Below are 27933 nucleotides of genomic sequence, written 5' to 3'. Positions count from 1 at the left end.
CGCACACGTGTGGCTTTGGCGCTGGCTCGCTCAGGTACATTTCATCACACAGGAAAACAAGACAACAAGAAGTTCCCCTCAGGTCGCTGAGGCAGCCCAGCTGGGCCGGGGGGGCTCCAGCCCGTGCATGTGGGCCCCAGGCCTGGCCCTGTACAACACTTGAGACCACAGAAACAGAGGCGTGCAGGGCTGGGTCTGAGGAGGTAACACTGGATGCCACTTGGTGCCTGAAAACACACAGCCTGTGCCTATGGTTTGGGGTCCTAAAAGGTCACAACAGAGCAAGAGGGGGGCAGAGCAAGTCTGGTCTGGTGGTGGGTCATGGCATGGTGCATGGCAGCCCTCAGCCCTTGTTCCCTGGAGAAATGCAGTGAGGAACCAGCATCCCGGTACCAGGAAACCTGAGTCAGCCCCTCTACTGGTGAAATAGCTGTTCTGATGGATAAGGGAGCATTTCTGTGTTAGGAGAAACACCCCAGGCAGGCATTGGGGCAGCAGTGCCTGGGCTGTGGAGCTGTAACATCTGCAATGTGGCAACTTCTCAGGTCATTTTAAGGATTTCCTGGAGCTGGAGCTCCTCTGGGTTTTGCATTAGAGAATTTGTGGCTGCCGTAAGGTCTGGACCCTGAGCTGAATGCTTGGTTGTACTCAAAAGCTGACTGTAGGGTGCTGTTGGGGGGAATGTGTGTGTGGGGCATATCTGACTTGTGGTGTCTCCATTAAACAAGCCCAGTGCACCAGGTTGGAGGCTGTGGCCCCTTCCTGGCCCCTTGCTCTGGGCTGGGCATCAGCAGGGGGCCTGTGGCCCTCTCCCTGGGGTTGCTATAGGCAAGCCCTGCTGTCACTGCTAACCTGGTGCCACTGACCTGTGCCCAAGGGGGATGCCTTCATTCTCCCTTTGCTGCTCTGGTCCCACCAGGGCTGTAGCCACTCACCCAGTGCAGAGCTGCCTATCCCAGGACCATGGTGACAGCCCTAGCCCTCCCTCACCTAGCTCTGGTTGCACAACCCATGTGTAACCTGGTCCTCGGTGGCCCAAAGGCCAGCTCTAACCAGAACCAATTCCCTGGTCCCTGCTGCTTCCCAAAGCTGCCATCACCACAGCCCTGCTCTGTGCTTGGCTCCGTTGGCAGGCAACTCTCCTCCATCCTCTTCTGGAGCACAGCCATGGCACTGCAGGAGTGTGCGGCACTGCAGGTCACGGCACCTGCAAGGCTTCTTTGCAGTGGTATGGAAAGATGCCAAACAATCCATTTCCCTGATGCACACTGGCCACAGCTCAGGACCAGCCTGTAGCCAAGGGGCCACATGTGGGACTGTTCATAGTGAGACTGTTGGACAACAGGCGGCTGCCATGGGTCCGTCCCTTGGCTGGTCTCAGTGCAGTGCCCTGGGCTTCATGCAAGGAAGGAGTGCTGCCTGGCTGTGTGGCCTGGCAACGGGGTTGGTGTATGTACATGGAGGTGTGGCTGTACAGAGAAATGGTGCACTCTGCCTGTGCAGGCAGCAGCGCGCCGTGGGTTACAAGCATGCAGGCAGCAATCGCTGGGCCTCCCACAGCGTGTGGGACAGCAGCTCCTGGGGTAAGGTCACTCGCCTGCTGCTGGTGCTCCCGTGGTGGTGTGTGGGGAAGCGCTGGCACTGCCACCCTGCCCTGTGCCTCAGCAGCAGCAGATAGCAGTGACTGCAGAGACCACAAGTGCAAGATCAACCAGGAAAGCATGTGGTGCCCAGGACCCTGCAGGGGGACTGGCTGTGGAAGAGGGGGTGAGCCATGGGCAGGGCCTCAGTGTGCTCTGAGGCCATCTGGCAGGCGGAGGTGTGGGTCAGGGCTGGTGAGGCAGAGCTGGGGGTGGAGCATTTGACTGGAAGCAGACTGGGGGTCAGCCCATGAGAATGGGCCAAGTGGCTCCACAGCAGGACTGCTGGAGTGAACTGGGGCTTGTCCCAGCCTGATGCTGAGACAAGAGAGGTGGTGAGACAGCTCTTCTGCTTCAGCTTTATCCCTGTAAGACGGTGTTTTAGGAGCAACCCTAACTATAAGTCACGATGACCTGCAAGTGCTCAAACTGGGCAGCATTAATGTTCTTTTATGCTTCTGGCCATCTGCCTTTCCCAGGCAGCCTGAGCCAGCCCCAGCTAGCATGTGTGCAGGGAATGGGAGTCAGCCAGCTGGCACCTTTGGGCTGTGTCAGCTTGGCTTGTGCTCTCTGCAGCTGTACAGAATGCCTGGGGAAAGGGTTATCCAAGCCAGTTCAGAGCATGGATCTCCAGGGAAGCATCAGTGCTGCAGGGAGCCCAGGAACTGCAGTCTGTCTGTTCATGGGTGCGTATGCCTGTTCCAGCACACCAGGTCCTGCACCATGGCCCACCACACCATCACTATATCCTCCCAGCTGTGCTTCTGTCCTTTGCCCCTCTCCTAGAGGTGCTCCAGATATTTGGGAATGCCAGTGGTCATTGGCGGTTCCTGCTGCCCAGTTTTCTCCGCTGGCTGTCATCTGACTTGTGTACCCGGAAACATTCCTTCAAGTTCTGGGCTCGGATTTTGGGGTTCAGGATCTCTTCCCCCATAGAACTGGGGAACCAGCCCCTCTCCTGGTCGTGAAGACGCTCTCCGAATATCCAGCCTGAGTAGAGATAGAGACAGGCATAAATGAGTGGTCCTTGCTCCTGTGCTGAAACAGTGGTGCTGGGAAGAACCCAGTGGTGCTGGGAAGAGCACAGCTGGCAGTGCTTTCTGGAAGCTGCTTGGAGGCCTGTGCTGGAGTGGTCCCAGTTTGTCAATCTGGCCAAGGAGTCCTGCTTGCCTGAGCAGCACTGTGTGGATGACTAGCTCAAGGGATGCCAGCACAAAGCAGGCACTGCTGCCTCTGAGTGCCCCTGGCTGCCCCTGGTGCTGCAGGAGTGGTACCCAGCACACATTTAGTGTGACTGAGTCACCAGCTACAAGTGTGCCCCAGAGACCAGGACCAGGTGGCTGTGAAGCATCATCAAGGTAAGAACAGGTCTGGGTTATACCTGTGTCTGCCCTGCCATGGCCCATAGCCAGTGCTAGGGTGGCTGTGCCAGCACTAACTGGATTTGCTGAGTGTCAGGAGGAGGCAGTAGCTCCCCTCTCCTGCTCTGAGCTTCCTCGGCTGTGATGCCAATGACGCATCTCTTCCTGCCTAGCCTCTCCTGTCTGCCAAGGGCAAAGCCCACCCTCCTGCAGACACCCCCATCCTGTCCCTCATACCATCATCTGTCTTGTCCAGGATGTTGAGGACATCAGCGAGTTCCAAGGACAGCTCATCTGGCTGCTGGGCCACGTACGGGTGGACACACTGGATCTGTGGGCAGTCTGCCAGGAACAAGGCAAGAGTGAGGGATGGAATAGGATGGATTCTGGTGTAGGACCATGAACTCCACGAATGGTCCCTCTGATCTGCTAAGAAACCCCATGGAGAACAAGGGGTGCCTCAGTCACAGGGACCAGGGAAGCATTCATCTCTCAGAAGGAGAAAGGAGTTGGGTGAGCAACACCACTGCGGTGCCACCCTTGAGTGGCCTGGGTGGGAGGGAGAGCACTGGTGCAGCCCAGCCTGGGTTGGAGGAGTGAAAGGTCAGGGTCAGGCCCACAGGTGAGTGTCTATGGGTGGTGGGAACACAAGGGGTGTCACGGACAGTCCAGCTTCAGCAGGGGCCCCAAGCCCGGGGTTGGACTGAGATGAAGGCAGAATAAGGTGCCCTGGTGTAGGGCTGAGAGCACATGGCTCCCATGCTGTGTCTCTTACCAACAAGTCTGGATGTAAATGAAACGAACTTGGTTCTGCGGTTCGGGGCCAGTGAGATCATCCAGCGCTTCATCTCGCTTCTGCACAGGGGAGACAAACCAAAGCTGTGAGTATGGGACAGTCATAGGGACCCAGCTCTCCTGCTCAGCCAGCCCTGGGCTCCTAATTCTTTCTTTCACGGTCAGTTCCTGCCTTCCCCACCCTAGGGTCCTGGACTCCCAGGCGATGCTGAGCCCCACTCTTCCACAAGCAGTGATTGGAATGTCACACATCTAGTGCCCTGGGCTCTGCTGGCTGTCCCCAGAACAGGAAGATCCCACTTTGAGGAGCAGCCTTGCTTCAGAGAGCTGGCAGCAGGGTGGGAGGCCTGGCATCCTCTGGGCTCTAACCAGGGCTTAGTCAATAGGAGCAGTTCTTCTTGCAGAGAAGCAGTTAGAGGTTCATTTATGCTTGGAGCTGCTGTGTGGGAATGTTTAAAGGACACAACTGATGAATTCACTTGCAAATGCTGCAGCACACTAAGAGTACCGCTCGGTTGGCAGCAGATGAGACAGAGACCCATGTGAGTGTATTCAGCACACTGCTCTGCAAAACCTGGGCCTGTAGCAGGAGGGGGGAAGATCCACAGTGCTGGAGAAGCCCCATGCCTGGAGCTCCCTCAGCCCTGCTTGGAAACAGGCAGCTCATCTCCACAGGCTGCAGCTCCTGCCTGGAGAACCAGCGGTTCTCCCAGCCCCACGGGAGCCAGAACTCTGTACCTTCTCTGATGCTAGCTCTAAAGCCTGAACTTGACACATATCTAAAGGCACTAGAGTGTCTTCTGGGAAGAGAGAGGCTTATAAGGTTGATGTGAAGGACGAGCACCGACAGGCTGATCCACAGGGTTGGGAATACCTCGTGCTTCAGGGCTGAAGCACAATGCCAAGGATCAGAGATGACACCTGCAGGTCAAGTGCAGCCCCTCATGCCATGGAGATGTGGAGGATGAGGGTGCTGTGCCCTGAGGGATTGACACCTAGAGATCAAACTAAGCGTCTTGCTGTGCTTATGGCCCTATCTGCAGGCTGGCCTTGCACACAGCTCCTCGCAGGGCTATTTGGATCCTGCCTGCAGCCCCTGGTTCCTCTCAGCCTGTGCTCCAGTCCTGTCCTTATGACTAGCTGTGTCCAAATGCACTGCACAGCCCACCCAGGACATCAGCTGCAAGCTGCCACCATGCAGGTCACCATATGTGCCTGGTCACATATCACTGCAGCCATCATGAAGATGGGGACAGGATGCAGAAGCGCAGAAGTGCCATTGCCTCCCCTGAGCTGGGGCAAACCCTGGCCTGGTTTATCGTTCTCTGCACAGCAAAGTCTCACAAATGTCACATGTGCGCTTGCGCTCCATAACATGACTGACATCTCTATTTCCAGTACAGCAAAGCTGCAGTCACATGCCTGGGGAGAAGGTGTAGTTGCTCACTCACTGTACTAGGGGCTTGTCTTCCTGATGCTGGAGCTGCACTGAGCTGGGGGGTCAGGGTGCAGCCCTGGGCTGTAGCAGGACGTGGTCCCAGCTGGCCCTGGCATTCATTAAGCAATATGGATGTTGAGCAACTGACAGCAAAGTAACACCAAGTTTGCAGCACACATCATCTCTAGTAGCTTTTTAGCTGGTGGTACATGTACACCTAGAATGGCATAGACACTGTGCCTGGAAAATGCAGGGCTGGTAAAGGCTTGGGTCAAAGGTAAGGTTTGTGTTGGTGCAGCTGAATCATTTGCCCAGTCTGAGCTTGTTGGAACCTGAAGTGTAAAATCAGTGAGCCAAGAAAAACTGTATTCAAGGAGACAAGGAGGCCCCGAGCAGCAGAAGGGCTGCAAGATCAGCATTGGCTGTGGAAGGCACTGAGGAAGCGGTCGCTTCTCCCACCTTTGCCTTACAAGCAGGAGCCACTTCATAGTGCTGGCTGAGCACAGCCTTGATCTTTGGAGTGTACAGCATATGGATGTATGCTTGCTTTTACTTTGTGAATATGCTGTGGGCTATAAATCAGATGGGCTTCTGTGCCAGGGCTGGTTTCTGACCTCTCTGTGCCGGAATGCAAAGTGCCCATCCATCCTCCACCGTGGATGCTACTAATACATTGTACAGGAGGGAAACCTGCCTGGTTCACTAGTGCCTGTCAGCAAGAGAGGTCAAGGGCAGTCTCAGGAGAGCCATGCTGGACAGAGAGGTTTGTAGGGCCAGCAGTGGGATCTCTGCCTGCCTGACTCTGGTAAGCCTGGAGAGCTGGTCCCTGTGCCACAGGGTGCTGTCCATGCATGGGTGTAAGGAGAGGGCATTCCTGAGCACTGGTGTGAGTGGCTGTTGTACTCACTGGGATGATGCCTTCAGCATGTAGCTGGCCTCCCGGTCATCTGCATTCTCCAGCAGCCTCAAGATGAAGACGTTGGCCAAACTCTGTCCCTGGTCTTCTAACTCCTCTACCCGAAGGAGCCCCCGAGGAGCAGAGTCAAACACTTGGTACTTGTCCCTGGGAGAGGACAGAGAGATGAGGAAAAACTGCAGTTATCTCAGGAGACTTTGGCTTCAGCCACCCAGAACTGTAGTGAGGATGTGGACCAGGAACTGCTTCATGGCAGGAGCAAAATGATGTCCTGGTGTGTGAAGAGATGTGTGTGGCTATGAAAACCCACTGTAAAGTAAGAAACCCTCTTCTTGCTCTGCCTCAGGCATCTCCCATGGCCCAAATGCTTGCTGTGAGCTCCCTATGTACAAAACACAGACAGTGCTCCCTCAAAGGGGACTGTGAGGCTGAATTCATTCCTCTTTGTGAAATGCCTCTGTGTTTTCTGGATACAGGCTGCCACAGAAGCAAAATATTTCCAGGCATACAGACGCTGCGGCAACATGTTTATTAGAAATGTTGGACTGGCAAGATGCTCCCTACCGGTGAGTCTGGTCAGTGCGACAAAGAACACACTGTTCTCTGGACCCATCTGTGCTGCTCTGTTTCACTAGGGTGAAACAAGGCCTAGTACTGAGCACAATGATGTTCTCCTCCTCCTGAGGCAGGTTACAGCCTGTCAGATAGAACTGCTAGCCTCAGGCCTAAATGTATATCCCTCCCTGCTGCTCATGTTTTCTATACTGCTTTCTTAGATGTTTAACTGACTAAATCTGAGTTGTTCTTGAAGCAGCGATGAGTCAAAAATCTCTTATGACAGGCAGACAGGCCTCCTGGGCCAGCCAGCTTATGTGACTTGTTGCTTCAGAAACTGGTGGATACCTGTTCGCTTATCCTGCAGGGAAATCTGGAATCAGAGATGATTTTGTCATCAGTTTTTGTTTGGAGAGAGCTGACCCATGAGGAGTCAACTGTACTCAAAAGCAGGGTGACTGCTGGAGAAGATGTATAGGTCAGGCCAGGATGCCTCCCTGTACTTGGGGAACAGGACGGGGACACAGCATCACAACTTAGATAAACCCATGAGCAAACAGGAATAAGGAAGTGCTCTGTGTAATTCCCAGATTTTGTACTCACCCAGGAATTTGCCGGCAGATTACCAGCAGGTCATTGAAAAGGAACAAGTAGATTTCTCTGAAGAGTTTCTTAGTGCGAAGTGTTCGTGATGTCTTTGGACCATTCATTTGCTGCAGTTCCCCCTGCTTCAGCAGCCAACGGGAGTGAGAGATGATGGGCACAGACTGGAAGTGAGGAAAAGATGGCAAAGATCAGGAGAGCAGCAAAACCCTGTGGGTTTATGCAATCAACATGCTGAAAGTAACAAGAGATGCAAAGGAAGGGTGGTGAGCTCCCATCACCACTTGTGCTGCAGAAGGTGGAGCAGAGCTGCACAGAGAGGGCAGCGTGTTCTGCCATTCACACCACAGCCTGGCTCAGAGTTTAACAAAAACCCAGGGGTATGGCAGGAGCCTGAAAGTGACCAAACACTAAAGGACAGCAATGCTGGAGTGTCAAGTGCTGGATTTAAACACCAGGACCTGCTCATGCTGATCTGTCTCTGGGAGATCCCATGTGTCATCACCTGGACTGAGCCTTTCTAGACGTTTATTGTGTATTCTGGCAACACATGCATATTGCTTTCAGCTACAAAAACCCCCAGCTTAAGTGGGTCCTTACTCACTGGGTCTATTCCACCTAGAAGGCAATACTGTCCATGCAGCTGCAACAGCACTTCTGTTAAAGAGTTTTGGCACACATTGTATTAAAAACAAGAAGTCCAGCACCTCTTATATTAGAAGAACACTACATTTGCAGTCAAACGACTGAAATACTGGGAATTTTCTACGTAACTGCTGCTCTTTCCACCTTCACTCCACCCCTGTGTTCATCATGTGCGCGGGGGCACAGACTGACTTTCTGCACTCTTGCACTGTTTTCACCAGAGTAGAATGGTTCCTAAGGCAGAGCTACTCCAGGGATGAACCAGCTCAAGCCTGTCATTGCAGCCTCAGCTTTATAGGAGATGACTACAGCCTTATAGCTATCCCAGTCTAGAGTTGTCCTGTGGACTGTGGTCTAGCCCTGAGTGGAAAAACAAATTCTTGTTCACTCAGTATAGCTTTCCAAACAAATACTCTCGCTTTGTTCTGTTTTGTTGGTTTTGCTTGGTTGTTCAGGTACATGAAAAGGTGAATATGCTCCTTAAAGTTTGTGAAGCAGATGGATCTCCATAGTGCTCAAGAAAATAATTGGCAACTCTATACTCAGCACTGGAGTTTCATGGCATTAATGAGACATGGTCAGACACCCCTAAATATGGAGTCAGTCATTCCCTGAGTGGATCCAAAATAGGTCATCAGCAGGTAATTAGAGACTGTACATAATGCATACATACATGGATGAATTAAAATGGCGGGGCAGTCTTTATTTTGGTATTTTCCAGCTTTAAAGTGTTTTGCTTTGTAAGCTTTCATCTTCCTTCAATGTAATTTGTAATGTGAAATAATAGCTCAGAGTTGACCTGCATTTTGAAGGGAGATGAGAGGGAAGAGCCAGAGCAGAGGGCTGGAGCAGGGAACACCCACTGTGCTCGGGTGGTTTCATGCCAGCATGTCAAATCTACGTAGAGGCACAACACATTGGCCTCAGTGCTGCCCCCAACCTCTGCAGCGTGTGTGCGCTGAGATCACACGGGTGCAGCAGCATTCCCTTCAAAGGCTTTGGAGTGGGAAAGTGTGGACCAGGCTACGACTGAACACATGCTGAAATAAGGGCAACTAGGTTACTACTGTCATGTATGTCCACACAACAGCTGGAGGCTGTTGGTTTGCTGTCTGTAAAGGGTGATCTGCCTGTGTTTATACCTTGATCTTGAATTCCAGTTTCTTCTGGATGCTGATCATCTGCTCTGTTCGGCTCATCTTCCTGACACCTTCATTACATGCTTTCACCACCTGAGAGGAGTGTACAAAGAGATATATGTATATATATATATATATATATATATATATATATAAATATCTTCACTGGTAAGCAATGATGGACAGCACAGAAAGACCTGACTGTGACAGGGTAAGTGCCCTGCTGTAAAAGAAACTGACCCAGCCAAGCTCTTCTGTCAGCACTGTATCTGCATGAAAAAAAGAGGGGAAAACAAACAAAAACAACAACAAAGAAAACCCCTCACCTGTAGGCAGATAGGGCCTGGCGGCCGGAAGATATCATGCTGTACGGGAAGATAAGACCCTTCTCCAGGTAGCCAATAGCGTTTAGGTGATGATACCAATTTTACGATGCAAGCAGATGGAAATGACATCGTAAACCTAGGTTATATAACACCATGTTCTCTCTCAATAAACGCCATTTACCATCCACCACATTGGTGTCTGTGAGCATTTGGACCAAGCGGCCCAAGGGGGGGCCGTCACGCTTGGTCCTGAACCAGGTCGTCACGCCTCTCGAAGGCAACACTCACCATATACCTAGAAGGTGTTATAGCTGGCTGGCTATCAGAAGACATGTTAGATGGCTGCATTAGGTTACTGAAAGTATTAAGCAACAGTCCTTGTTGCCCGGCACAGGGTATATCTCATTTTTGAGATCCTGACATACCGTATATCTCATCTTCCTTGTCCCCAACATTTGTACACATACAGTATCATCTTCAAGAAGAAAATGAAGCCAAAGATCTTAATTTCAAAGATGCAAATGCTGTGGTTCTGCCAAGCAGCAGCAGATGCCAAGGCTATGAAATGTCCCAGTGAAAGAAACATTCATCATACAGAGCCCAGCTGTGTTCTGAGCACAAATTTTAACTGAAAACCCACAACCAACGTGCAAGCATTACCCTATTACAGGGACCTTAACCTAGATGCCACTGCCTGTTTCATAAGGAGCAGCTCTCTTGAGAACTCGCTAGGTAGAAAAATCACATCAGAGAACAAGTTCCACTTTGTGCTCTGTTTCTGCTACTCAAAACCCACCAGAATATCAGCAATTTAAACTATTATCAGCTCTTCCCTCTTGAATAGGGATACCTACAGGGAAAATAAGCACCAGATGACCTCTGCTGTGATGCCTGTACCTACCTGGACTTTAGGCATCTAAACTTCCAACACTTATAGATAAGTAACCATGCGAAGGCAGTTAAGAAACTGATCAGGTGAGTTAGCAGCAGCTGAATGTAAAAAGAGCATTTTTCCATCAGCAGTTGTAGTTACCTGCATGCTACATGAACAGTTTTCCTCAGGCTTCTGACCGGGGGGGGGGGGGGGGGGGGGGGGAAACATTGCTACCAGATACAAGAGGGTTTCTGCAAACACTAACTTTATGCAGAATACTGTTCATTGTAAAAGTCTCTGTCTTTATCCCTGGTGATTTCCAAAGTGTACACTTCCTACACTAATCCAGGGCGAATCCAGGAGCCTGTTTTGTTCTAGTATTTCAGTCAGAAGCTACGACTGTATCCTCAGGCTGAAGTTCTAGCACAGTTTTCAACTTCAAATACTTCTGTTGAACTGCAGGACTTGAGATGTCCCAGGCTTCTGATGAAGAAGGGTTCAAACACTCTGTTCCATGTGGCTGCCACCTACATGCAAAGACCACTGAGATATGTAACTTGGAGGTGGGATTGCCCTGTCTGACCGTGTCAGATGGAAAACATCCCAGTGCTTTCCTGTTGTTTTGTGTGCAGCAGTAACTAGCACAACTGAACACCACAGCTATCTACCAGCTTCAGGGAAGACGGCTAAAAGCAGGCTTGAGTACTTCATTAAGAAATTGTTATTCTAGGTCAGAGGAAGAAGTGTGCTGCATTGGAGGAAGCCTGACACAGTTGTGCTCGATTGCCTGATGCGGCTAATTACATCCCTCAGTGAGATCCGTCACCTTCAACTATCTGCAAAAAACAATTTGTAATCTTGAATTCCCCAAGGGAAAACATTCTCTCTGCCCTTTCCCACAGCAGAAGCATACACATCTGTTGTTAGCAAGGGACTCCTTGTCACTGACATCTAAGTGTTGCTGGATTAGTCTATCTTTGAGACCAAGAAAGGCTTCAGGAAAAAAATATTACTCCTGAAACACAGTGATAGGATTTAAAGAGACAGCTTCAGGAGTGAATGTAGTTTGTAGGTCTTTCTTTATGGAGGGGAAGGTGGGAGGAATGAACATGATGGTTTCATCTTAATGGCCTTCAGTTTAGCTCACTCAGACTTACTGTTTCCAGCTCTTTATGTGCATCCAGGGCAGTGCTTTCCCTGTCAGACTTCTCTTCTACTTTCTTCAAAATATTCTGCAGGGGAAGAAAAGCTGTGTTAATTCTGATCCAAATTTGACAGCACAGAAACTGTCAAACTAGCCTCTGAGTTATTTCTGGCCATCAGCCTCATTACAGGGTAGGTGACAGAGTACAGCGACTCTCACCTCTTAGTTCCTCTTTCTCATTAAAACCCGGTCCCATCTGACCTTATATCTAAAAGAAATACAGCAGGCAGAATCCTATTTTATATATAAAAAAAAAAGAAAAGAAAAATAGATGGAGCTGGCACTAACAGACAACTCTTGCTCAGTAAGAGCTATGTGGCAAATTCAGCACTAGCTCAGGGATGGTCTCTGAGTGACTAAATCTTCCATAGTTCATAATGACTAAGTCTGTAGAAAGGCTTCACCCATCTCTAGGGTTGATTGTAGCTATATCTAAGCCTCATTCACAACTGCTGAAGAGAAAAATTGAGTGATCCAGAAGACCCTCAGAAGAGAGAGAAGAGCAAAATCTCTACCTGCACCAGCAGCTTGAGCCGAGTGATCCTCTGAAACGGCAGAATGAGGAAGGAAGAAAAGGACAGGCCTTTGCACTTGGGATCCAGCTCCAGCTGTGAGATCACTTCTCGGAAAGCTGGCTTGTCCTGCCTGAAAGGAGAGAGAACAAAGGTGTAAGGGCTTTGAGTGCTGCTCTGCCTGAGCCCCTGGTATGTGGCTGGTGACCCAAAAGCAGGTTAGTCCCATAGACAGCATCTGCTTGGCCTCTCCCAATGGGAGAGAAGAGGGGACTTAATGCTTCTAGGTGTACTTTAGTTTAAATCTAGAACTATTTATAGTGTTGGGGGAGGGAAAAAAATAGACTTTTAATGTAGAAGCCATGGTAGTGTTCACATGTGTTAGCACATCTAGATCAGCAGCATGCGCTGTGTGCGTAGGTGCGTGTGAATGGGGTATGTGTCCAAGTAGATGAGTCAGAGGCATAATTATACATTTTTACACAGTTGGAACTCTGTGACAAGGTGAAATTTGCTCAGCCGTAAGAACAAGACAAGCCACAAAACAGCTCAGGCTTGGCTACTCCTGGCTGCTGCTTAGCTGGAGGAAGGAAATCATTACCTGGCCTGACAAGGGCATGGTTTGCAGCAGATGAGGGTATTGCTGGGCCATAGACACAGCTGTACAGAGCAGCTAAAACCCCCAGCTGCCATAGACAAAGTCAATTCCTCCTGGCAGCTGCAGGGCCCTGCGGAAGACTTACACTGCTGGAGTCCTGGCTAGCAGAAACAGCGTGGATGTGAAGAGGCTGCTAACTGTGCAAAACCTGTCTTTACTGTGTGTGAATTGCAGCATTTAAGAGAAGTCATTGTACATGGTTCTCCCTGCTGTAGCAGGTACTTATGTGATGGTGTGGCTCTCCAGAGCCATAGCAGAATGAACTTGAGTGCATCTGAGGAACAGCCAAATGGGGTGAGCTGTGACCACACCTCAGGCTTTGAGTTCAGCCAAGTGCTGTAGAATTGCTGTGCCAGCTAGGAGCCTGTGGAACAAGCCTATTCTTTTTAGTTTGCTTTATGTTCTCCTGCAGACAGAAAGAATACTACCTTCTAAATTCATACCTAGGAATACCTCTGTCTTCAACAGGTCCTTTTCAAGCTCAAGTAATCTAGCCTACTGTGTCTTCACTTCTGAGTGTTTAGCTAATGAGTCTAGGCAAACCGTTAATATTCTGCTGCTATATTGCTTGCCTCTGAATGAAGGAAACCCAGTGGTACCCTCCTTTTGGAGATAACAGTTGGCCAAGCACAATAGAGGCCCCTGAAAGTGTTGGGGATTTTTGTTCCTCAAAAGCTGCAGAGCAGAGAAAGGATAGGATTAGGGTTTGTTACACTCCCCTGAACTACCTGCTGCTACGAGCAGGAAATACAGTGCAGCATGTGCAATGGGCTGTCCTGAAAGAATCTAGGACATTGTAACTAAAGAAAAACCAATTCTGCTGCTTGAAGACAAGCTTGGAGGGCACTCTGTTTTGAGCTGGGGAAAGACAGCTCCTACTGGATCAAAAGACTTGCTAAGCTTGAAAAATAATGCAAAAATATTTTGCATGCTATCCTCAGGCCTAGGTAGTGTCTGTGTGTGTGACCCCAGAATGTGAAGAAAATTACTTTTTTTTTTAACAGCTTACTTTATTTTTTCTTTTAAGAAAATTTTGCTCTGAAATACACAAAGATCACAGCTTTGAGAAACTGAATGCTTTGCTGAGCAGCCTGGGAAAAACACTGGGTGTTCTTCTCATCAGAGATCTGAATTATATTCTTGGGCTTTCAATCTCTTGCCTGTACTTACAGTTTAAAAATACATCTATTTCACAAGCGTGTGCCCCTGTGTACATCATGAATATTTCCCACAGCTGGATAATGCTGGCTCTGAATTTACTTGGTATGACACCTGCACACTGTACCACCCCACCCTGGCTATAAAACCTTTTAATTGTGTTTTCTTTTTATAGGTGCAGTGAAAAATCAGTGGTGTGGGAAAGCCTTTTCTGTACCACCTAATCCTTTCTCATAAATATCAAAATTACAGTGAAATCTCATGCAATTTTGCACAATAATTTAGCATCAAGCACTGGCACTCACAGAAGCTGCTTGTAAGCTCTCTCCTGGTAGGTCTGGTTGGAGACGTAGGTGATGTACACGGAGAAGTGGTTAACTGTATGCTGATAAACAATATCACACACATCCGAGATGACAATGTTCTCCTCCACTCGCTGCTCGAGATCCAATAGGAAGCTAGGTGAGAAACCCAGTGTTCATATTAATTGTGACATGTCTGTCACAGGGAATTCCCAGAAGAAGGCCTTGGGGTTCAACGTAAGACGTATATCCACAGGCTCTTTGAAAATACAAATGAGGTTAGTTAAAGCAATGCCATTCAGCTGGACTAAAACCCAGCAGCAGTTCTTACCGCTCACTAACAGCCATGACATCCAGGACATTGGAGAAGAGGATGTGTGCTTCAGAAGGGTGTAAGATCTTTTTCAGACGTTCATTCTCCATGAAGTGAGACACCAACAGATTCAGGCTCTTGTAATAGGAGGCTTCAGAAGTAACCAGCTCAAACATGGCCTGGGGGAGAATTCCAGAGGAAATCAGCTGGTACCTTCTATAGTAGTACAGTGTTAATGAGAGCATCAGTCATGGATCTTGCACCCACCCTCAGACTACAGGGAGAGGTAAGCCTACAATGGCATTCGTCATGTGTTACACAGGACAGTGACTTGAATGGGGAAGATTTCCTCCTCCAACCATCTGCTTGGGCTGTTTCTGTCTCTCCTAAGTTGTTTGACCCCATTTCGTCCACTGAATCTCTCCAGCGGAATTATCTTTCTTTCTCATTGTATATAAGCAGTCTGACTTCGTGCACATGCATGCATATGAGAGCTCCATGGGCTCCCTCCTTCCTAGTGTCACTTAATCTTGACCTGAAGCTGCTCCAGGCACCATCCCCCTCTGTGTCCACTTGTAGCAGTCCTGCACTTCCACCTCACTTTAGGGGAGTTCCCCTGGCAGCCCCCATACACCCTCCAGCACTCTGCTGATCATGAGAGCACTGGCTCTGCTCACTGTGGCTTGTTGTGCTACCCAGGAGGGGTCTCGTTGCACCATCTACATCCTTGTTTTAGCAAAGCCATGTTGTATGGGCTGGGATTTACAGCACGCAGCACACTGCAGTCCCAGTGTGTGATGTGCTCCTTTTGGGAGCGCTAATACAAATAAACAGCTGTGGTGCTCCAAGGCCCCGTGCCTTTTCTGACCCAAAGGAATTGTCCAGGTAAGGCTCCCCAGTCAACCCTGGTCATACGCTCTTCTGACTCAACTCACCAAGGACAAGGACAAGACACAGGAGCCCCTAACTACTACCATAAGTCATAAGCAATCTCTGAATTTCAGCCCTTACTTCTCCTGTTAGAAAACTGGAGCAAAACCTGGCTTCCTCAGGCCAGGGAAGTGGCCAGGGGAAGCAGAAAGAAAAATTGGTGGTTTGGTTCAGAGATAAACAATTTAATGAGATAAGGATATAAAGCCTTCTGCCTGCAGCAGGTGCCACAGGGTCACTCCACTATTGCCACGCAGAGCTCCCTGTAGGCAGATAGGGCCTGGCGGCCAGAAGATATCGTGCTGTACGGAAAGATAAGATCCCTCTCCAGGTAGCCAATAGCGTTCAGGTTATGAGATGGAAATGACACCGTAGACCTAGGCTATATAATGCTGTGTTCTCTCTCAATAAACGCCATTTGTCGTCCACCATATTGGTGTCTGTGAGCATTTGGACCGAGCGGCCCAAAGGGGGGCTGTCTCACTGTTCCTGAACCAGGTTGTCATGCCTCTCAAAGGCAACATCTCCCTTATTCTCCAGGCAAGTCTTTGTTGTCTTTTCTCAGAACTAGATGAGCAAGGTGATTATTGACACAACTACTCAATCTGCTAGCTGAAGTAAGACTAACTGAAGATTAACAAGGGCTTCAGAACAGTGAAAAATCATTAGATCCTATCTCAGATATCTCTTGATGAAGGTGTGTCTCAGGCTCCTTGTCCCAAGTCTGGCCCATGCTGCTGCTACTAAAGAGGAACCTTTTGGTAGCTCAGTAAAAGTTTCACTTCATTGAACACAAAGCTGCTTTGACCCTTGAGCCCAAGCTCCACTATGCTTGTAGCTCCCCTACTGCTCCCCAGTGAGGGTGGCAGGGTGCATGTTGCTGAGCTCTGCCAGCTCTCAGGGGTGGCAGGGGTTCAACTAGGGCTGAGGACATCAGTGGAGCAGCAGGTACATGCAGTATTTTCTGTGTTGTGAATATGGAAAAATATCTTCCAAATCAGTTGTTCTTTTTTTTGTTGGTTTTTTGTTTGTTTGTGGTTTTAGTGGGAGGGGGTGGGGATTTTTCTGTTTTGTATTTTTCATTTTAAATAAATGATTTGAACTTCTCTCCTGATCAGTTTTTGGTCTTTTGATGGAAATACTGCTATGTATCACAGAAGAACCTGAGGTACGGAGACCTGGTTATATTCCTGACACATTCCTGGGTTATATGACACTGCACTGCAGTCCAAGATCTGCCTGTTTGGAGAACTGAATTTGTGTGTATGTGCTGTTCACAGTGGTGGGGGATGCTGGATCTGCATGGTCGTGTGCAGAGTGCAAGACATACTAAGAAATAATGAAAACCACAGTAGAAACATCAATGCACAGGGCTCTGATTTAAAGGAGGCTTAAGAAAGTACAGAGCATCTCCACTGGCTGGAACAAGCTTCTGTAAGTGTCCACAGCATGTTCAAGGCACAGGTTTCTGAATTTACTTTGGAAATCCAACTGGTCTTTTGCAGGCCCAAATCTCCTACTCCATGCAGCCCAGACTGCTGTCTCCCTTTTGAATGGTAAGTATGAGCTGCAAACCTCCTAAACTGGCACCAAACATCTAACCTTGCAATGTGATGATGTGATCCCTGTGGAATAACTGAGCTTTGCTAGCTTGAAACAGTCGCTATTAGAAAGAGTACATGCTTCTGGTCTCTGCAAAAATAATTAGGAAAAAAAAGTGAACTAAATGTCAACTGATGCAAATGACTATTTCTATCTCTTGGAAACGTGACCAACACTGTTCCATCAGCCTTCTAGGTCATTACCTTCATGAAATCTCATAATCTCCCATACTAATAATTTTCATTGCCTATGTTTTGTCAGACAGACTGAGAAAGGACAGGAGAAGTGAAGCCTAAGGAAGAAGGAAATGTAGGAGATAAAAAAGGAGAAAAATTAAGAGTCACCAAAGCCAAGAGTAAATCATTATACAAGCTTAATTCCCTTGAGACTACTGCATAGATTGGAAATACCTCTTCCAAATGGCTTTGTAAACCGCTTTCTTCATGTAAACCACCAGGTAAGAAGGGAGTATTCTGGTCTAGTCTAGGAGGGATGTTACTCTGTTGCCACAGCATTGTCTGTGACCTGTTCTCAGACATGATTGCCTTCACAGGGCCAGTGTGTCATCCACCTGCTAGATGTGGCCATGTCACTACTGTGCACAACCAGGTTTAAGTCCCTCTTTCACTCCAGCAAAGAATATTTTCAGAGCATCAGCTCTCTGATTTAATTCACATCATGACACATGGTGCAGATCAGGCTGTCTCTGCCCCTTTTTATAACACCAAAGAGACCTGAATCCAAATAATCGCAGGCAAATGCTTCGTCAAAGCTCATATATTTTAGCAAAAATGGTTCAGTTCAAAGACTGAGAATACTTTGTTAAACTATTTTTATTAATAAGTTGCTTTGGCTGAGTTCCACTGAGCTCAGAATCTCCTAAAACATAAGATGAACAGTGTAGGAAAATCAATATGGTTGACAAGAAGAAAAGGACAAAATGAAGAAACTAGATGGAAATGAAACAACGATAAACTGAACAGTGAAGAACTGAACTGGAAAAGAGGAAAATACAGACACTCCACAAAAAAGTTCATGCTGAAAGAAGTTTCACTGAGGGTTTTCTTTAATCTCTGGATCATGACCTTTTCAGAGCCTAGTGCTTTGGTGATGAAATTTCTTTTAACCTAACCCACATTTAACCCAGGGAGTGTTTTTTCTAGTCACTTGTTCTACCTGCTACATACACGTCTGTCATTTCCTCCATGTTGACTCCATGTCAGAACCCATGTCTTTTGCCTTGTTCTTTTTGCATTATTAATTTTTCTATTAAATTAAAAGAAAGCCTTTGGTGATGTACCTTTTGCTGTGTTTGATGCTCAACAGATGTCCAGATAATTAAAACTTGCCTATCAATGATTTAGAAATCTCTATTTCTATTCCAGTAGCACACCATTTTTGTATTTCCTTGACCTCTGTGGTCTGTAACTGCCTTCTTCTTTTGGTCTTTCTTTTTCTGTATTTGTATCCACATTTTCTGTAACACTTCCAGTTTTACATCTTGCTACTCTCACATTCATTTCAGATGAAAAAGGCTGGTGTTGCAGAGGCCACCGCTGCCTGAAATCTGTTTTAATTCCTGGGGCTAATGGGCCATGCTGCAACATGTTTTTGCTGAAATTGCTGGGAGATAGAAGTGTTTGGGTTTTTTTGGCTGGTTGGTTGGTGGTTTTTTTTTGTTTGGTTTGGGTTTTTTTCTCCTCCTTGTTTGGGTGGGCTCTTTTTGTTTTGTTCTGTTTTGGTTTGTTTCCTGAAACTCCATTTTCCAGCTCATTTGCTTCAGTGGGGACAATGACAAATTGCCTTCCATGACACTTTTCAAGCATGCATTGCTCTTCCTGTCAAGTTTCTTGGTTTGATGCTTGAAAAACAACCAGGTCTTGTTTTTTGTCTTGTATTGATAACCTGCTCTGTCATTTTCTGTCATTGCCAAAATCAAGACCAGATTCCTCCTCTTGTTCTTGTTGTTAATTTTGCAGATTCCTGCAGATGAGCAACTTTTTCTCTGACTGTTTAAGCCCTGCTCCATCACAGCTATGGTGGGATTCCCTTCCTCAGCTCTGAACAGGTGTGTTTGCTTCAACTTTTAGTTTGTGTGCTGGTATTCTTCCCTGTGGTCTAAATAATACTCTTGTTCCACCTTTCCTGGCTGAAGAGCTGCAAGCTCTTCTAGTACCTGTGTTTACCATAGGTTTGATGATAAAATGGGTCAGAAAGGAATGATTTTGTACTTTAGACAGTTACTTCAGAATTTCTGCTGCTCAGAAATTATTTCTCAATTACTTTAGGTAAATGTCTTAAATTCTCCTTGATAAAGCTGAAAACTTTAAATTCACTTCATTAAGCCTTCATGTACAGCTCACATTGCTAGTTTGTATCCAACATAGGTACAGTTCCAGCACTGCAGGAGCAAGCAATGCTTACATATAGCAAGGTTGAATTCAACCTTATCTCTTTAATTGCCTCGGAAACTTTTCCATCATTCCTAGTTTCCGATCCTTCACTTTCCTCACAAAGCCAGTTCTTCACTTTATTCAATGTTCAGCCAATTTCACAGCTTTCTGGCTTCGAGCAATTTTATAATCTCTCACTGTGCTAATCCTAGAACAAATAGGAAGAAAATTTCAGCTCTGATCAACTAACATCGGTAGAAACAGCACTTCTTTAAGGCAGCAAAGTCCCATATCCATCTGCTTTATTTCTCTTGTTATTTAAGCAGAGAGAAGGAAATTCATCACACTTAGTGCTGGGGTTTAGCAGCGCAGAGATTTTTTTCCTTAAAACACCCACAGGTAATGAACGCAACTCAACAGAAATTGCAGGTTTTGAAATCCCTGGTGCAAACTTTCAAGCAAATGTTTCTCTGTAAAAGATGCTTCATTTTGAAGCAGAAAGAAAAATAAAAGCTCATTATTTTTCGGATGCCAGACTGTGTTTGTAACGCTGGCAGTTAAAAGTACCGGTTTTGCCAGGTATACAGAACACATCTGATATGAAAATAACCAGCACAGAGGAAGATCATGGAAATGCAACAAATCGTTTCAGTCACCTTCAGACATAACCCTAACACACTAACAGCCTGTTCTTGCTGGCCCAAGCTACCCTGTATAAACACCAATCCCTTCCTTAATGGAAGTAAGTAAAAGGGGTGCAAATAACACACCCCTGCAGTTCATAAGATGAGCCTTTCCAGTGTAACAGTGAAGTTACAATTCGGCCAGGATGAGGATGGCACTGTATACACCCAGGATTTGTAAAGGTTGATTGTGCAAATCCAAGTAAGTTTAGGGGTAACTGCTCACACCCAGAGATGTTCCCCAGCACTTTGGGTACAATCTCATGAGCCAGGGCTGAACAGGCACATGGCAACAATGGTCTCACCATTGTTGAAAAGCAATCCTGGCAGAGAAGGCACTCACAGGATTGAGTCTTTGAAGGCCCATTGCACATCACATACTAAACAAGGCTTGTTCCTCTCCACTGCTGGCTGCATTGACAAACACCACTCTCAGTCCCTACGCTATCCAAAATAGCAACCAGTTGTAAGTTGTTGCATGACTGATGTTTCCATTAATTTTGGCAACTACCCCCCCACCTACTCCTTTCACTGTTGATGCAGCCATATAAATTAACAGTGTAGGACTCTTGAACAGTGATGCCACTGCACTGCATGGCTAAAATGCAAATATACCTGTCACTGGTTTTTACTGTTTTGCATAAGGCTCCAAGTAACAACATTTGAAATTAAGGAAGTTCATCCATCTCTTCCCTTTCTGTTAATGCCATCATATTTAAAACAGATTACAGTTAACAGTTGAAGTCTACTAAGAGTTCTGGTGTAAAGTATGTATCCTGCTAGTAGTAACTTCAGAAGAGGATTCATGTGCAAAAGCTGTACTGCAAGAGCCTTTTCATTATCCTTTTTCATTTGTAAATTGCTCCTAACATGGAATCAGAAAAGGAAAAAGAAGTTGGGGTTTTTTTGTTTGTTTGTTTGTTTTGGGGTTTTTTTGTTTTGTTTTGTTTTTTTTGCTACAGAAACATCCAGCAGCAACAGCATATAGAGCAACATCTGTAGTTTCAAGAAATGAGTGAGGGGTGTTAATGCAGAAGAGTACCCAGCAGGGCAAAGCTTATCTGTGACTGCTATGGGGCTTTTCATTTTTAAATCTTGATCATTTGACTAATTCACTCTCACTCTTGACCCAGTTAAAAAACATTCCACCTTCCCCCATTACCTCCTGCAGCTTGATTTCATCTGGCTGGAGAATGCTGAGGACCCCACTGCTCCGGATCTCTGGAAGATCCTGCCATAAGTTGAACCTGGAGTTGGAGTTCCTCAGCAAACTGATTTGTGGTGGAGCTTTGCTTTCGGGTGTACTGGTAGGTTCTGCTTCAGATGGGGTTTCCTCACTGGGTGAACTCTCCTCGGGGTCTGTCTGTGAGTCCTGCAGTCGTCTGGTCTCAATCTCCTGGCGTGTAGATTTATCTCGATATTCCTGGTACAAGAGCCCTAGGAGGCAACATAACAGGTCTGAGAGGTTACAGCTGAACAAGAGTCGAAATGTATTATAGGCAAAGATAGTTGTTCTGCATCAATTGATCTCAGCAGAGATGAGAGAGATCCCATCTGTGCTAAGCCGGAAAGCAAATTCCGGCATGGCATTCCTATTTCAGACAGAAGTGGAAACTGTTGTCAACAGTCTGCTCTCACAAAACATTTAGTACAGTCAGATGAATCCATGACCCATTGGAGCACATTAAACAAGTGGTTTGTTACTTGCCAGGCTTTAAAACGTTTCTTTCAAACCTCAACTTTCTTTGCAGTATTAGCATGTTACAAGTTACAGGTTGTTAGGTGTCTGTGTGTCTGGAAACCTAATACTGAATACATTGAAACTACTTTCAAGGAGCAATCTGATGGCCCTGAAAAAGCGAAAACAGAGCTTCTGTTAAGGCATTGGGCAGGTGAAGCATTGGGACAGCAAGCCACAGTTATTAGCTTGTTTTGGTATTAACTTTGTGGTTAGCCTTGGACGTGTTGCTTAATATTCTCCTGTGTTTTCTGTCTAAGTTTCTGTGATGAGTGAAGATAGGAAACTAACATTCAAAAGGTACCCGAATGCTACAGCACTAAGGAAAAGGCTCTGATTTCACACCATCTTGTGGGACATCAATCACGAGAGGCATCTTCTGAGTTTCAATTATAAACTTCAGGAGCAGACGAAATCACACAGGATTTACCCCTGCCCCTGATTCCAGCTGGCAGCATGGAAACAGCAGGAATACTGAAATTCCTTGGTCATCCTGAGCAGATCCTCTGTCTCTCCTAGGGCTTTCTACTGTCCCATTTCTCTTTCTGGACTATTGGTAGGACCGGAATATTTATTGCTTGACTATAAAATATCATTTAGAAGATAAGAAAAGAAAGCATGAGCCTACTCTGAGTCCCTCTCCTCACTCAAACTGAAGGAACACAATTTACATTATCTCCCTTGCTTTGTACTAAAATTGCAAAGTGTAACATGAATGAATAAAGGGAAAAGTTACTGATGTTAAAAAAAAAAAAAAAAAGGAAAAAGGCACAACATCCATAATTTATTTTAGATCATTAGGGTTTAAAATCTGTCTGGTCCCATGCATTTGGGATATTGGATCTCAGAAGCAGATCCCATGTAAGGTGAGAGGCAACTAAGACAGGAGTTTGTCTAGAGGGCAGAAATGTATGTGTTACTGCCTGTTAAATCTCTGGACCGGTTTTCACAAGTCTCTGTGCCAGTCACTGTTAGAACTCTATCAGAGGTATGCCTAGAGAAAAGTACAGGCACAGGGACATTTTTCCTGCAGCCCGCGAGTGTATCCTGTTATCTGTTCTGCCTGGAAAGATGTTCAACACCAGATTAAAATAGCAGTAAGGGTAGCTGTGCCTAGGAAACCATACAGGCTTCTGTTAGCTTCCTACATGATAACCAGAGAGAGGAGTTACCCCCAAGTTCTGCATGCTGCTGCTACTTACATAATTTCTCTTTGCGGCAACTAGGCTTGTATGGTTTTCCAAAGCATTTCTGCCTGTTATTCAGCATCCATGAGAGTGCCAAGGATGTAGTGAGGTTTAAAGGTTCCTTTGGGAACAGAGTAGAGAGCCTGCTGAATCAGAGCTGCTTTTGGTGGCACTGATCTGTCTGTAAGCTTAGCCTGTGCTTGAAGGCTCTCGTGTTGGTAGGGCGCTGAATGCCTTCTTCATGCTAAGCAGCAGGACAGGCTGGGAAGTACCACCCTGCAGCAGTATGGGCAGTGCTTTACTCAAGGAAAGACATGCTGGGAAACTGAATCATAATCTATTTTACTCATACTGGAGATAATTATACTTGGACTGTCTGACTGCACAGCCATGTTGTGCTGGTGGGTCTGCCCTGCAAGTCAGAGGCAGTTAAGGATATTTTGTGTGAGGGGGATTTAATGTCCCTTGTGCAGATCTGTAAAGCAGCCCTTCAAAAAAGATCCTCAAGACAAACCTCCCCTTCCTCTTAAGGAAATAAAATCCAGGTGATGAAACTTGATTTTCTTTCCAGGTTCCCTGTCTGGCCAATCAAACAGATAAGACCTATGGAACCTTCAGGGGCAGGCAAAGGCAAATAGGGACATGTGACTAAAGGCATCTACCACTCATTTGGAAATGACAGCAAGGTAACTCATTTATGGGGGTGCTGATGGGATATTAGCTGAAGCTCTACCACAGACAGCAATATGGGGAGGAAGCAGAAAGCTGATACCAGCAGAAAGACAAAAGACAGGTGCATGTTTAGGCAGAAGAAGGGTAGGCAGAAACAAAGAGGGTTGTGCTAGCAAATATAAGATATCTTGCTGTCTTGGGGTAAAAGGTCCATCCATGTGTTGGTAAAGAGTGTACAATGGGTAGAAGCAAAGGCTTAGATGAGAAAGAGAAAGAAAGAAGCCATGCAAAATCTATACTAGACGAAGAAGGAGATGGTTGTGGCACAAGATGGGTGGCATAACAGATGCGAGGTCAGGGAACAGGGTTTGTCTTGTTGAAAGGAGAGCAGTACATCTGGAAACTGACAATGGGTATTATGAAGCTGAGATCAGTAGCTGAATGTGACTCAGAAGATACAGTGATTTAGTAAATGCTTACATTTAGTAAGTGAACAAGTGCAAAATGGCAGAGACTTGTAAAAGTCCCATTAATTGCTTAATGCCCCAGCTGTCCCTACTGTGACCTGGGTAGAATTTAGCTATGTGGTCAGAGCACAGGTTTGATGTTGCCTGTTGACATGGGTGGTTAAGGCTGATCTTCCTAAGGGGTGTTTACATAGTTTGTACAGTACATAACAGACTCTTCCGTTTGTGTTTCTTCCATTTAATTTTGCTGTCAGGGTCTCCCTTCCCAGCTCTCAAAAACCGTGCGAGAAATTGACAAACTAGTTACTAAATGTGGAAATGCCTGCCTTAGAGAGTTCGCAGTGCTCTTAAAGTGAATGCTGTTACATTGAAAGCCATGTAAAATCTCAGGAGGTCCAGAGACATTTTCTCTGAAATTCTCTGCTCCAGTTTCAAGCAAAAAGCCCATTAATGTCTCAAAGGCAAGAGAGAGGGAAGGGAGAGAGTGTGCTCCAGCCATTTGAAATGACACTTCTTCTGGGGATTAGCATAGCAAACCCCGTCTCCTCCACCAAGGTGTGACAGACCTACTTGCAGTTGCACTGAGTGCAGATCTATCACACGGCAGGCATTCCTCTGGTACACACCACATAAAAATATACATTAATATAGCAATTGGATAGATTTGAAGTCCTGCTGGCTTAAGTATTTTTACTATGCCTCTTAATTAACTGACAGCATATGCCACATCTGCCTTGGAAGATTAGTACTTACACAGCCACAAGCAAGCAACACATCTGGTAACACCTTGTAAATTCTCACCACTTTCCTCCAGAAGGTCTGCCGAACTCAGCTGTTTGGTCTTGACAGACACTGTCAGGCTCCTGGTTTCACACCAGCCCCTTTCCCCAGCACTGTCCCACTGGCATCAGGCACTCCAGGAATGAGCCCTGCCTGCCATGACCAGACACCAAACTGCAGAGACCGCATGAAGAGCCTCCTTGTTCCTGGCAGAGAGGCTCACCTAACTGCTCATGAAATTTAGCTACCTAATTTCCCCACACAAACTGCTGCATTCCTGCCCTCTAGATTCAAGCATCTTGCGATTTCATTTCCTGAAATTGATGGGAACTGTTTAAAAATGAAGCTTCTCTATTCCCACCATAAAACCTGCCTCAGGGTAGGGTTTCACTTTGCAGTTGCCCAAATCTCTGTGGGGAATGTCACAATACCATGTGGGAAACCAAGAAACAAGCTGTGAAAGTCCTCTCCACATTCCACAAGAAAAAAATAAATTCAGAAATACCACAAGAGCAAAATGACAACCATCCTCTCCTGCACTGCCACCCGACAGCCTTCACTCTCCCCTTATAAAGAGACCACAAATGGTAAAATGACTTACTCCTCTGCTGCAAATGCTACTCTAGTGTATACAGCTAATGTCCAACATGATGGCTAACCCTGTGCTTTAGACTTACACCTTTTTGAGTAGGCAGAATAAGATTCCAGCAGAAAGTTGGCTATAGCCTTAACAACTAACGACCATGTAATTACAAAAAGTAATCATTATTTATGAATGGGGGTAAAGTTGCTCAGCGACAGCATAAGATCTCATGTCAGGCAGTGTGTGAACCTGCTGCCCCTAAAGACAGCAAAAAGTCACCGTAAGGCGGTGGTTATGATATTTTACCCTAAGAATGACAGACCAGGGACACAGAATTGGGTTCCCACAACACAGCAGCTCTACCCCTGCCTGGGGCTGCCTCCTGCCACGTACCGCTCGGGTTCAGACCTGGATCCCACCCGCTAAACGCTGAGTCTTTGGGGGTGTTTAAAGGGAATGGGACGGGGCGGCTCGGCGCGGCTGAGGGTCCCGACCCTCTGCGGCAGCACCTCTAGGGGCTGCTGTGCTGCCGGCAGCGCGGGCAGCGGGCAAAGCGGCGAAGTTGGAAAGCGCGGTGGCCGCACGGCCCGGCCCGGACGGCTCCTTACCGATGTGCTCGATGAGGTTCCGCCAGGAGTCGGCCGTCATGGGGTGGGCAGGCGGCGGCGCAGTGGCTGAAGCGGGGCTCTCCTCAGCGGCTGCGGGGGGCTCCCTGTGGGAGGCAGAGGCACCCTCAGGGACAGCAGCGGGGCGCCCCGCTCCCGGCCGTGGCCCCTCGCATCCCCCATGCCCCTCAGTCCCGCCCCCCCCGCTCACCTGCCGGGCTGTGCCGCAGAGCCGTCCTGGTCGAGGGCGCAGGCGGCGCTGAGGGCCGCGGCCAGCAGCTCCATGGCCGGCGGCGGCAGGCGGCTGCCGAGCAGCTCCGGCGGCGGCAGCGGCGCGGGGCTGGGGGAGCCCGGGCGGTTGCCACGGTAACGGGGGTAGGAAGGCAGCAGCCTGTGCGAGAGGGAGACGGGAGCTGCGGCCTCCCCCGGGGCGCCCCCGCAGCACCCCGAGACCCTCTGAGCCCCCCGGATCCCCTCAGAGCATCCCCGGTCCCCTCGGACCCGCTCCGCAGACACGTCCCGGGGAGCTCCCCCCGAAACCTCCCGAGAGCAGCCTCAAATCTTCTCAGAGCCTCCCCTCAGACCCCCCCCCCCCCCCCCACACACACACATCAGGCGTCCCAGCGTCTCTCCACCCAGATCCCCTCAGAGCCTTCCCAAGCCTCCTCAGAACCACCATGGGGCTTTCCCCCTAAATCGCCACAGAGCTACCTCAGACCCTCCTCAGGTATTCCCATAGATTCTCCGCACAGAGACCTCTGAAAACCCCCTCGGAGCCTCCTGTCGGGCTCCCACAAGCCCCTCAGAACCCCTTAGCCCCTTGCAGCCCCTCTCTGCGTTCCTAGATCTCTTCCGAGAGCTCTTGCCACATTCCTACGCAGCCCCCTCAGCTTTCCTCAAATCCGAGACCTCTCCGAGCCCGTTGAAGTTCTTTAACCCAGCTCCCTCAGAGCTCCGGGCAGCCCCTCCTGCGCCCCCCCAGACTCAGCCCTCGGAGCTCTCACCCGATCCCTCAGGTTCCCCACAGCCCCTCAGGTTCCGAGCCTCAAAAATCCTTTCCAAGCCCCTCAGGATCTCCCCGTCTCAGATGCCCCTACCCCCCGCAGCCCCATGCCCGGCACCGCTGCCCGCAGAGACCTTCTCAGCCCCCCAGCTCTCCCTTCCAGCGCTCCAACGCAGGTCCCTCCTCCACCGGGAGGCTCACTCCCTCCTCCCCAAGGGCCCCCCCAAAAGGCGGCAGTGCCTGCCCCAGGGGCCCCCGACCTTCACGGGCACCCCTACCTCCATCCCCCCTGCTCTCCTGAAGAGAGGCTCCTTCTTCAGATGCAGGGAAGCCCCTTCTCCATCCCCTCCCTCCACTCCCCAGCAAGGCAACCTCCCCCAGCAAGCACCTACACCCGCCATCCCACCCCATGCACCAGTCCGGGCCTCAGCCCCCTCTGCTCCATGCACAGCCACCCCACAGCGGGAGGGGGGTTCTCCTCCCTCAGACCCAAGGCATAGCGCTGCTCCCCATCCCCTGCACCTCTCTGCCTATGTGCGGCTGGCACTGGCTTTGAGGGAGAAAAAGGAGTAGGAGAGGGGGTCTCTCCTGAACTGCTTCCAGATCTTGTGCATATGGTGCGTTTCTTCTCCAGGACTGAAACCCCGAGATGGAGGAATGTAACTGGGAAACTCAGCCTAATCCCTCCTGCTGGGAACTGCACCCCTGGTTACCCCACAGGATTGACCGCTCTCCTTTCCTCCTCCGGCAGGGCTTTGCACCTGCTCAGTCATCTCCCCCTTCTCCCCTTCCTTAGATTTGCTACTTCCATAAGGATATATTGTCTCGTTTAAGCAGTAAGTATCTCAGTA

At 48.2% G+C, this 27933-nt stretch overlaps 1 protein-coding gene across 1 annotated transcript; it reads right to left on the bottom strand.

Annotated features, from left to right (window-relative positions):
- Window positions 1–10: 10 nt before the first annotated feature.
- NGEF (neuronal guanine nucleotide exchange factor) lies at window positions 11–27913 on the bottom strand. The gene is made up of 14 exons (XM_005143050.3): window positions 27605–27913; window positions 26291–26470; window positions 26083–26186; window positions 21210–21484; window positions 14458–14618; window positions 14130–14282; window positions 12012–12141; window positions 11450–11524; window positions 9096–9185; window positions 7309–7472; window positions 6142–6297; window positions 3777–3856; window positions 3239–3343; window positions 11–2630 (listed from the first exon to the last, which is right to left on the bottom strand). Exons 2-14 carry the CDS (start codon window positions 26362–26364, stop codon window positions 2458–2460), a joined length of 1740 nt encoding a protein of 579 aa, XP_005143107.2. The 5' UTR covers window positions 26365–26470; window positions 27605–27913; the 3' UTR covers window positions 11–2457.
- Between the last annotated feature and the right edge of the window lie 20 nt (window positions 27914–27933).

This window comes from Melopsittacus undulatus, chromosome 6 (genome assembly GCF_012275295.1).
Source record: "Melopsittacus undulatus isolate bMelUnd1 chromosome 6, bMelUnd1.mat.Z, whole genome shotgun sequence".
NCBI lineage: Eukaryota > Metazoa > Chordata > Aves > Psittaciformes > Psittaculidae > Melopsittacus > Melopsittacus undulatus.
This window is presented reverse-complemented; position numbering and strand designations above follow the sequence as displayed.